Source organism: Fusarium musae, chromosome 1 (genome assembly GCF_019915245.1).
Source record: "Fusarium musae strain F31 chromosome 1, whole genome shotgun sequence".
Lineage (NCBI taxonomy): Eukaryota > Fungi > Ascomycota > Sordariomycetes > Hypocreales > Nectriaceae > Fusarium > Fusarium musae.
The window spans coordinates 2,664,716-2,675,817 of NC_058387.1; the positions used below are offsets into that span (position 1 = coordinate 2,664,716).

The 11,102-nt window shown below is 47.6% G+C and overlaps 2 protein-coding genes across 2 annotated transcripts; one reads left to right on the forward strand and one right to left on the reverse strand.

The window, feature by feature from the left end:
- Window positions 1–1,780: 1,780 nt before the first annotated feature.
- Window positions 1,781–4,150, forward strand: ATP1 (Alpha subunit of the F1 sector of mitochondrial F1F0 ATP synthase; the record flags this gene model as incomplete). The annotated part of the gene is made up of 7 exons (XM_044818556.1): window positions 1,781–1,852; window positions 2,076–2,233; window positions 2,377–2,433; window positions 2,496–2,616; window positions 2,672–3,149; window positions 3,322–3,830; window positions 3,887–4,150. The coding sequence occupies 7 exons, from the start codon at window positions 1,781–1,783 to the stop codon at window positions 4,148–4,150; spliced, it is 1,659 nt and encodes a 552-aa protein (XP_044686258.1).
- Window positions 4,151–9,421: 5,271 nt separating this feature from the next.
- Window positions 9,422–10,695, reverse strand: J7337_000810 (uncharacterized protein; the record flags this gene model as incomplete). The annotated part of the gene is made up of 3 exons (XM_044818557.1): window positions 9,422–9,550; window positions 9,684–10,406; window positions 10,471–10,695. 3 exons carry the CDS (start codon window positions 10,693–10,695, stop codon window positions 9,422–9,424), a joined length of 1,077 nt encoding a protein of 358 aa, XP_044686259.1.
- Between the last annotated feature and the right edge of the window lie 407 nt (window positions 10,696–11,102).

Below are 11,102 nucleotides of genomic sequence, written 5' to 3' on the forward strand. Positions count from 1 at the left end.
ATCACTTGTATCTTGGATGATTTCTCTTCTTTGGAGTAATGTCAATGCTCCTGACTTGTGTGTGACTACTATACTCTGAGTCATTGCTTGTGACGTTTATGCGCCCACCGATCGTAATTGATCGTCAACGTAGTGGTAATTGACCAGCTCGTATTGAGCATATCGCAATGCTTCCGATGCTGACACCGTATAATGCAAGGGCTATTTGGCTATGGGTTGTCAAATTTGAGCGTGAAACTGTCGACTCTGGGCGCTAAGATTTCACAATCGTTCTATATCAACTTTTCTCATATTATCATCATCTCACAGCAAACGCACAGGCAACTGCCCCTAGCGGCCGGACTGAAGAAACTGGCTCTCATGTTCCAAGATAATTATGTTTCGTGAAAGAGATCAAGATCACGATGCTTTCCCAGTTGCACGAGGAAACATTCCTACAAGGGATGGTCCATTGGTGGTAAGAAACAAGACCTCAATCCTCAGAGACAAAATGGTTGACGTAGGTTGAGAATAGCTTATGGGCGCTCAATATGACCCGAATTCTCCTTACACTCGAGAAGCCTTAGAGAGCGAAAGCCGACACCCATAGCTTTCATGGGTCATTCGTGTTAGACCAAGCCAAAAGCTCAAGGAAACCCCTTACTATAGCAAGGTCTTCCTTTGGTATATGACTGACAGACAATTTGTTCTATTGTGGATACACCCCAGATTATGGATAACAGCATCTGATATGTATCTTGGGACACATCGGACATCCGTCAACACAAAGCAGTTAATGTGGAAAACCCATAAGTAGCAAGGCTTCGAGGTCTTATAGATTAGTTTAAGATCGGGAATCTCCAGCGCAAGGCTACAAGATAACAAGCGTGCTCCGGTTGTCAGCCGCCAGAGCTCGCCATTAATCAATTTGACGGCCCCGGTAAAAGTGTTGTTCTGACGTCTCTGATAGCGTTGCGAGTTGGCCATTCACTTTGTTGGCCAGTACCTGAGCCAGGGGGGGCGAAAAGAAAACCTAGGACCTTATCCGTATTTCTAACTAATTGAAAAGATTTAGGTAAATTAGTAAGAACTCAGGGTGCCTTTTGACAAGTTCATTTGACTTTCCGAGTTAAAAGTACATAAGGTCTGAGGTTTTCTTTTGCCCCGTGGCTGGGCCAATGTAATAAGGCTCCACAACGAAAACCACAGCTTGATGGATTAAAGCTCCATGAGGCATCCCCCTGGTCTGTAGGACAACTTCAACCTTTGCAACCGCATATCTTAGGCACTAACTTATGGCACGTACCCGGGTAATACCGATCATTCGGCGGTACGGGAGTTGACTGGATGAAGGAAGTCAATGAGTGAGCACAATGAGGTTATTGGGGATCCAAAGATCTAAGGTGAGGTCAATTAGTAACAAATAGCGGGAGATGATGGCAATTGGCCATCTTTATCTTTTCTGCTCTTCTTATCGATCTCACAGATTCTGTCGAACGTCAGCTCCGCGCGAGATGAAGCCCCGAAATTCAAGCGGGTTGGAAAATCAAGCTAAGAAATTGTTAAGACTGCTTCGGAATATCCAGGCAAAACCGCTCAGTGAATCATGATTGGTCTATCGGAGTAGCTGAACCCCACTCTATCCCTCAGACAGACTCTGCTCTCCATCACCACCCTCCTCAAAAATCTCCATTTGCTCTCCTGTAAAGGCAGCACCGCACTCCCCAATCTCCCCTCCTCCCAATTGCACCCGGCTGCAATTGCTCTCCTTTCATCTCCAAACCTCCCGTATACCTCTAATATGTTCCGGAACGCCCTTCGACAGTCGACGCGCGCCGTCGGCGCTGTCTCTGCTGCTGGCAGGGTCGCCGCGGTAAGTTGAAACGTGCTCTTCCGAGCCCCCGAATCGACAATGCCATCGACCAGCGCCTCCAATTATCGTGCATCCATCGACAACCCATCGAGAGAGCTCAATTGAGTAGTTGGATTATACTTTTCAGTCTCGCATGAGCTTTTTTGAGCTATTTGGGATCGCTGTCGCCGCTGACCGGTCGAGGACTTTTTCGGGCTTCGGCTAACTTGTTTTTCATCACCAGGTCCGAAATGCCGCACCCGCCTCCATCAACGCCGCTCGATTCTACGCCTCCGACGCTAAGGCCACTCCTACTGAGGTTTCTTCCATCCTCGAGCAGCGAATTCGTGGTGTTCAGGAGGAGTCCGGTCTCGCTGAGACTGGCCGTGTCCTCTCCGTCGGGTATGTGGATCTCTGTTGGGAGCAACCGGAGCAAACCGCAGGTGGTGCATAATGTCCTCAAACATCAATACCACGCTGTCAATAGCCCTGGCACTCAGAACGAGTCAATTGAGATGCAACTAATACTAACAATTGACTTACAGTGATGGTATCGCCCGTGTTCACGGCATGGCCAACGTTCAGGCCGAGGAGCTTGTCGAGTACGTACTGATCAAACTATGGAACAATTCCGTTATGCATCAAAAAGCTAATTGTACAAAAGGTTCGCCTCCGGTGTCAAGGGAATGTGCATGAACCTCGAGGCCGGCCAGGTCGGTGTTGTGTTGTTCGGTTCTGATCGTCTCGTCAAGGAGGGTGAGACCGTCAAGCGTACCGGCGAGATTGTAAGCATACTTACATATCCTGAACTATTCGACTTGAGACTAACACATTGCCAAGGTTGATGTCCCCGTCGGCCCTGAGATGCTCGGCCGTGTTGTCGACGCTCTCGGTAACCCCATTGACGGCAAGGGCCCTATCAACACCAAGGAGAAGCGCCGTGCTCAGCTCAAGGCTCCTGGCATTCTGCCCCGAAAGTCCGTCAACGAGCCCGTCCAGACTGGTCTCAAGTCCATTGACGCCATGGTTCCCATCGGCCGAGGTCAGCGTGAGTTGATCATTGGTGACCGTCAGACCGGTAAGACTGCCGTTGGTCTCGACACCATCCTCAACCAGAAGCGATGGAACGATGGCCAGGATGAGAAGAAGAAGCTCTACTGTATCTACGTCGCCGTTGGCCAGAAGCGATCCACCGTTGCTCAGCTTGTCAAGACTCTCGAGGAGAACGACGCCATGAAGTACTCCATTGTCGTTGCTGCTACCGCCTCTGAGGCCGCTCCTCTTCAGTACCTCGCTCCTTTCACTGGTGCCTCCATCGGTAAGTTTTCAGCCCCTTCTTTCCGAGGTCACAGGAATATCTTCCAATCAAACATTTGTCACGGACGCAACATATTCACACCAGCATCTTGTGAATTCTCAAATCCTTTGTTCTCTTCAGTATCTACTTGTTTTCGATGCTTTTGAAGCTCCATTGCTGACTAGATGTGTAGGTGAGTGGTTCCGTGATAACGGCAAGCACTCTCTCGTCATCTACGACGATCTTTCCAAGCAAGCTGTTGCTTACCGACAGATGTCTCTGCTTCTCCGACGTCCCCCTGGACGTGAGGCTTACCCCGGTGACGTTTTCTACCTGCACTCTCGTCTGCTCGAGCGTGCCGCCAAGATGAATGACAAGCTCGGCGGTGGTTCCATGACTGCCCTTCCTGTCATTGAGACCCAGGGTGGTGATGTCTCCGCCTATATTCCTACCAATGTCATTTCTATCACTGATGGTCAGATTTTCTTGGAGGCTGAGCTGTTCTACAAGGGTATCCGACCCGCCATCAACGTCGGTCTTTCTGTCTCTCGCGTCGGTTCCGCCGCCCAGGTCAAGGCCATGAAGCAGGTCGCTGGTTCCTTGAAGCTTTTCTTGGCTCAGTACCGTGAGGTCGCTGCCTTCGCCCAGTTCGGTTCTGATCTCGACGCCGCTACCAAGCAGACCCTCAACCGTGGTGAGCGTGTAAGTCCAAGACCTCCATTTCATGGCAAGGTATGAAGATACTAATCTTTCTTTAGCTTACTGAGCTTCTTAAACAAACACAATACAACCCTTATCCGGTTAACCACATGGTTCCTCTCATCTTCGCTGGTGTCAACGGATACCTCGACTCCGTCCCCGTCAACAAAGTTCTTCAGTGGGAGGCTGACTTCATTGCTCACCTCAAGACCAACGAGTCTGAGCTCCTTGCCACTATTGACAAGGAAGGTGCTATCTCCAAGGAGACCGAGGCCAAGCTCCGTGACGTCACCCAGTCCTTCGTCAAGAGCTTCCTCGGTTAATTATAATCAAAAGCAACTTACGCGGAGAATAACGGAGGCCTTTGGGGATGTCGCTGTCTATACCGAATATTTGTTGTCGCTTTTCTCTCTTGAGGCGGAGGGAACATGTCGAGGGGTCGCGCCAGAATGGAGCGACGAGAATGAGATGAGGGAGATTCTCCTGTAGCATCGTCACATGTAAAATAGAGCTTAAAACTCAATCAATGTCCTCTATTCTTTTTGTTCTCCAATCTGCAAGCTAACAACTATGTCTACACGAACCCTTGTATGTGAACCGGGAAACCCAAAAAGATGCGGAAACGAATCTCGAATCATCAGAAGATGGTAAACTTTGATGTAACCACGCCTCGATCTACGGGGAGACTTAATGTTTCTGTTGATCTATGTATAATTGAGGTTCCTGGTTGTCATACTCAATCCTCCAATTCGTCGACTCAATAAAAGCTTCATCACTCAAGACAATTAGTTAATAGGCAAAGCCACTGTCTACCAGTCAATCAGCCAGAAAGGACCGACCTACCCGAGAGAGCACTAACTATTTCCTATTACCTCTCCTCGAGGGAGGATCAAGCTTCTAACATTAAGTCCGGGTGCTAGCATAAACTGGTATAAAGTACTACTAAAATATACTAAACTTGCCTAATAAGTCTTTTGATTACTTTAGATTAAAGTCCTAAGTTTTCTTGCCTTCCGTTGCCTCTTCAGTCACTAACACCAATACGCCGGAGCTCAGGTGCCAATTTTCATCAATTTGTTCGGAGTCAAATGTCCACATCGAGTTTTTTTTCGAAGCAAAGAGCAGTTTAAGCACGAGGGCCTTCCAAACTCTTCAGGGTATGGAGGTGGTGGAAGACTTCTTATGCCTTTTCTATCAGTAAAAAGCAACAGCATGCGAAGTAGGGTAGCCCCTTGCTTGGAGATGCTCTAGTAGAGTCCTAAGGTGCCACCAGAGTCCAGATTACTAAGTTTTCATCGTCCTGGCACATTACACAGCTCCCCTTTTACGTTGATTGCAGTTTTGACCTGCACCAATCTATGCGTGGCTGAAATGACCGACTCGGCCGTGTCAACGTGATTGTGCAGTTGGGGCGGGTCAAGGTTCGGACAGCAAACCTCAAAACCTCTAAACGACATAAAGACTTAGGATCTCTATGCTAAGTGATACAAAGATTTAGGCAAGTTTAGGATGACAAGGTGGGTCTTTAGACTTGTTATTTCTAGGTTATACTAAACCTACCTAAAGCTTCTTGCCGCTGCCCTGAAGTGTAAAGGAATTGAGCTTGACATTTCGTTGTCAGTCGTCATTATCAGAGAAATACAGGTACAGAACACCAAGAACACCATATCAAAGCACATACTCAACACTATCAAACATTTAGATGTGCTTGTGCGCCTATCTCGTCTGTTATTCTTAGACACTTGTATAATCTTCTCATATTGTGACCCCCTCAACGAGAAGCAATCTGCTCGAGCCTCACGGAGATCCCCCTCAATATTCTGCAGATACAAAAAGGCATTAATTAAGTATAAGACGGTTGAAAACATATTGCACCTAAAAGAGTTCTTGTTCGAGGTGCAACGAGGAAGGGGCCAAAGAAACAACAAAGCATAGAGTGAGCGAGAGGGTAGAGGCTCAGCGGAAGCTCAAAGAGAACTGCGTAACATTGAACGATATTGAAACAAGTTGCACCCTGGCTCCTGGAGAATGCCGAAGTCAGTGCAAATTCTGATATATGGTAAAAGAACATTCTGGCCAAGACCGAAACGATCCCCCAGGACATCATCGATATAAGTGACAGCGAGAAGAGTTGAATTGCGAACTCTATGAATGATGAAGCACATAGGCTATATAGGCGACGAGATGATTTAGCACCAGGATCCAAAATATGAAGGAACAAAGGCAAACTTAAAGTAATTTAGTCGGTTATTAGACTTGTTGCCTATATGTAAGCTGTGTTGAACCTGATGAATATTTTTCTATTTCAGATGGAGGTCTAGTAGCCGACTCTTGCTCCTTCAAGTACAATAAGCCGCCTGATATTTATCTGTTTCTTCAAATCCTTGATTTGACTTTCTTCGAGATTCCCAGGGTCAAGCCAAGGAGCTCGAATTCTAGATAACTTCCAAGGATTGCTGCCCGTCGATTTGGCACGCTATTGCAAGCACGATCTTTTTAGGAGGATCATTCCCACTCACCCGTGAAACATTTTCTGTGAGCAGAAACTTGGCAACGAAAGATGCAAGCCTGAACCAACTCTGTCAGCAGTAGTTAGGAAGACCTTGTCACCAATGACAACCAACTTTATGTTCACTCGAGCAATATTTGTCGCTGCAAACTGGTAACAGTTGAAAGCTCGAAGGAATCCACCTGATCTATCTTGCGTATCTCCGATGTGGATTTCTTCGAACTTAAGCGTTTATAGTAACTCTCTCCATTTCAAGGATGATTGTCGCACTGTGGTGAATTCCCGGGTTATTGCACCACAAAGTGAGCTCTTCGTAGAGCTCACATTATTTCCAGAGCTCTCGGGCGAGCGATAGGAAGGGTTGACATGGTAATAGTTTCGCAGTTGTGGCATGGCTCTGATCCTGAAATCTGAAAGTCTGAAAAGAAAGACGTTTGACTTTGTTGGTGAGAATGATGTTACCAGCTCGTGGTTGTAAGAGGAAAGAGAAACCAGAGTCCAAGATGAGATCTGTAGTGAGAAAGAAATTATGAAGGATTTTCTAGTTGCCACCGCTTGACAGTGATTCAACCTGACCCAGGTCTTAGGTTAGATATTTAAAGAGTATCTTCCCTCACTTCCAATTTTCTTTCTTCCATTTCTACATCTCCAGGCTAAGGGACTTATCTCTATCCAGTAGGCAATTGGCTGGTATTCAACCCGCTTCTCTCCTCCCAAACTTTCTATTGAACTGAAACTCGACAGAGCATTTCTCTTGACAAACTGGACATCGAGGTTATCGCCTGTGGCTTTACTACATGTAAGTATTGACACACGCCTTCTCTTTTATTACTCGACTGACTTTCAAAGGGCCAGTCTCGCTTTACAACTCGTACTGGCCGATCCAGCCACTATCACTCCCACCGAACGGGAGTCCCTCAAGAATGATGAGACCGCCACAGAGGTCGGGCCAGTCAATCCAGCGTCTTCGTTACTGCCTTCATGTATAGCACTGGCAGTATACGATGAGACTGGCTCGACCAATGAATCGCAGGGACTTCTTACAGCTTCACAAATTGCAAGAGGCTCTTCGTAGCCATGCACCCTTCTGGATGAGAAAAAGAGGGCTACTGGGGATGTATCCGACAGCTTGGGCAAGGCGAGATGGAACAGCAAGATGTCCACAGACTGCTCGAGGCCTACAAAGTGAGTCTTTTGCTGTAAAGTTTCTTGGTGCTCCCTGATCTAACTGTCGGTAGGAGTTATGGCCACAAGCAATGAGCTTCCTCGCCGAGAGAATCTTAGCTGCGGATGCCATCATCCAACCCGACAGGAGCTTATGCATGGGGGCACTCAGGCATCTCACCGAAGTTTTGCCTGATGCCTTATATCGCCCATTTTATCATCCTGTTTGGTGAGATGGCGTCCAGGATGGCATTCGATGATGACAGATCAGTACAATACACCATCGTCAACGCTTATCAGGCGGTCAAAGGAATGATGAACAGTCCATTCCCCAAGTCCAAAACTACAGTGCCATTGAGCGAAGAGACAACACTCAACCTTGCATATCAGCTAGAGTGTTATAAAACGATCACCTTCTAGAGACACTCAACCACACGATCGCAAGCCTTCGTCTTGATTGCCCAGCAAACGAGCAGGAGGCACCAGTCAGTTCTGCTAGACTCATTTCCGAGTTTGCAGAGACATCAGATGTTCACATGGCAAGCGAGTTGGTGAAAATAAGATTAATGATAGCGCCATTGTATTCCTGGCGCGATTATCTTTCCTGGGACAACGATTTTCACACTGCCATCATAAACAAGTTCACGCAAGGGCCTTCCGACGCCATTTGATTGCTGAAGCACCGGCCAGGAGGAAAGAAGAGTCTAGTGGGCGTTGGGAAATTTGACATTGCGGCATTACTGGTCGGTATGCACGCGTGCCAAACGGCACCAACTGTTTTTGCTTTGGGAGATATGCATGATACAGATAGCTTCGGAGTCTGGCTAGGCTGGGAAATGGTGGCTATATTCACTGAAGGTTCGCTCTTTGTATTACATATGGCTGGTTTCCTCATCTCTCAGCACACGTTGCTGGTCACCGGCTGTCTGTGCCTACTGACAAGATTGCCTTCTCCTGCCGGCGCTGCTGGTTGCTGACTATTCTGAAACCCTCAGAGAACCAATATAATATTCCTCAGCTTCGTGGATTACTGTATCGTGTCGTTCATTTGCGATGATAAACGGGCCACGCTGATGCTCATATTTAATTTTCTGTGGTTGGTTATTGGGCCAGTTTTCTTTCGAGGTCGATTTCTCTCTTCTGTATGCCTCCTCAGGTGTGCAGGGTTCACTCACATCATCCGGCTTTTGTCAATTGTGTCCGAATCGACTTCGCGGCTGCGGCCAGAAATGCGTTTGTTGACCAGCATAGGGAGTTTGTTTCCTAATGCCCAGAAAATTGCGTCAATTTCAGGGTCCTGGGGAACCAGGGCAGGCCCCTGCGTGTGACCAACAGAGAATGGGAAGGCGTACAAGGTCGCAACCTGGCTTGTACTGGGAAATAAGGTCTTTGACGCCCCATGGACAAGATATTTGGTATCAAATCTGCCACCAAACTTGAATGTGCGGTGGAATGATGCTTGCGTGATAGAGTCCGCATCGCCCCAAGCAATCTTAATCAGATAATAACCAATCATATATTCATTCATTCACCATAGAGCATTTGTGTCTGTCGGAATCCTGAGATCTCTATCCTGTGATTTCCTAGGATATCCTAAGATCGCCTAAATTTACCTAAGTTTATTTTTATTTTAGGATCAAGGTCCTACCCAAGCCAGCGCAGTGTAGCTGAATCATCCAGGTGACTCAAATGGCTCTCAGACGAGAAATGTTAACATTCTTCTGCCAATGTATCTTTGTTCTGTGACACCTTCTTCTAGGCGTAAGGCTGGCGCCAGGTTGGCACTGCTTCTTACAGAGGCATGCCATGTCAAATATCCAGCATCAACCCACAGACAATAGTAAACACTCACAAGGCCATCAGTTAACCTACGTCATGTATTCGTAGCTTGGCCATCTATATAACAGAGTCGTGATTGTAATTACAGCCTGGATTCATCTACCTCATCGTCCTCACCGAAGATGTTGAGAAATGAGATATGAACTTCGTCAGTCAAGTCGCTTGCCTGTAGACTGCGTCCCTTCTTAGAAAAGGCTAGACGAGAACATTCCTAGGAGATAATTAGTATGATGCTTTGGGACCATGGAACTCCGGGGTTCGCCTCTTGGCCGGAAGCTTAAGAGAGAGTGGCAACCAGAGGTGACCTCTATGACTTTGAATCAGAAAAGGGGCAAAACACATACTCTTGTGATAGCAGAGCCACCGAAGGCCGCGAGTCCAACCAACTCGTGCTCGCCGATGGGGTCCTTGCCGACATCCCACAGACGGTCCAGGTACGCTCTCCTCCATCCCAGGAATGTGGCAATTGAACCAGTCAGAGTATCTCCCTGCCCGCCACTCCTCTTCTTACCGCCTTCAAGGTCCACAGTCAGTGTTGTTTCGCCGTTGGAGATGTAATCCTTGGTACCCTTCTGAACCACTGTCACGCCCTTAAGAGTTTTGGCCAGAGCCTCAACGCGCGCGGTCTCAGGCGCATTGTCGTCGACTTTGACTTTCAGTGCGTCGCACAATTTGCCAAACTCGACAACGTTGGGTGTCAGTACAGCACCGTCGTAACCACTCACCAGCTCGGGCTGCGTGTGCACGATCGCCAGAGCATCAGCATCCAATACAATTGGAAGCTCTTGCTCGCGAGCAGCACGGATAACGTGTGCGACAGTAGCATGCATCAGAGGATCACGACCCAGACCAGGTCCGATGACGAGGACATGGAGGCGAGGCAGTAGATCTTTGATTTGAGCCGCAATGTGGTCAGCATTGGACTCGGGGTCCTTGGAAGCATTCCAAGCCGCAGGCTCATGTTCCTTTTTGGCGTTTTCACTCTGTCGCATCAGCGGATGGACCATGAGGTTTGGCGAGTATGACTTGATGACAGTTGCGGCTGCTGGTGTGCAAATGACATGCGACTACATGCGAGAGGCATGGTTAGCCAGAACATATCATGGAGAAAAGTACGAAAGTATAAATTACCAGATCAGAGCCCAGCCTTGCGCTTGCCATGGCCGAGAAGTAGGGTGCACCTGTGTAATTTTCACTGCCGCCGATGACGGCGACTCTACCCAACTGGCCTGTTCTTGCGTCAGTCTTAATCACCCAGAACCAGTGCTTTGGCGACAAACCCTTGTGAAACCTCTCTAGCATTGGCGGAATCATACGCCGCACCTTGGAAAGGACCTCTTTTGTAGCAGAAGACATTCTTGGACCAGATTCTTGAGACGACATCGCAAGAGACTTATGTGATGAGAGAATGAAAGTTGAGACTGAGACGTTGCAGGGAATCGAGACGTATCCGCGAATGGCGGGGTGTTGATTAGATCAGATCAGTTTTACACATAAGGTTCCAGTAAGATGATAGAAGAAGAGAAATATGTGAAATGACGCACCTTAAAATAAAGAATCGCAAGACAATCGGCTAGATTTTATTTGACCGGATTCCAATCGATCGGAATCGATGAGGTATTGCCAACCTGGTGTTACGACTTATGATGTCACTTTTGTGAGCTTCAGACTCCGGGTGCTTTGTTCAATAAGATAAAATAAACCCAGGTGAAGGCTAAGTAATTGACGGGTCCTAAATTTATGAGAGGATTGAATTAAACTAC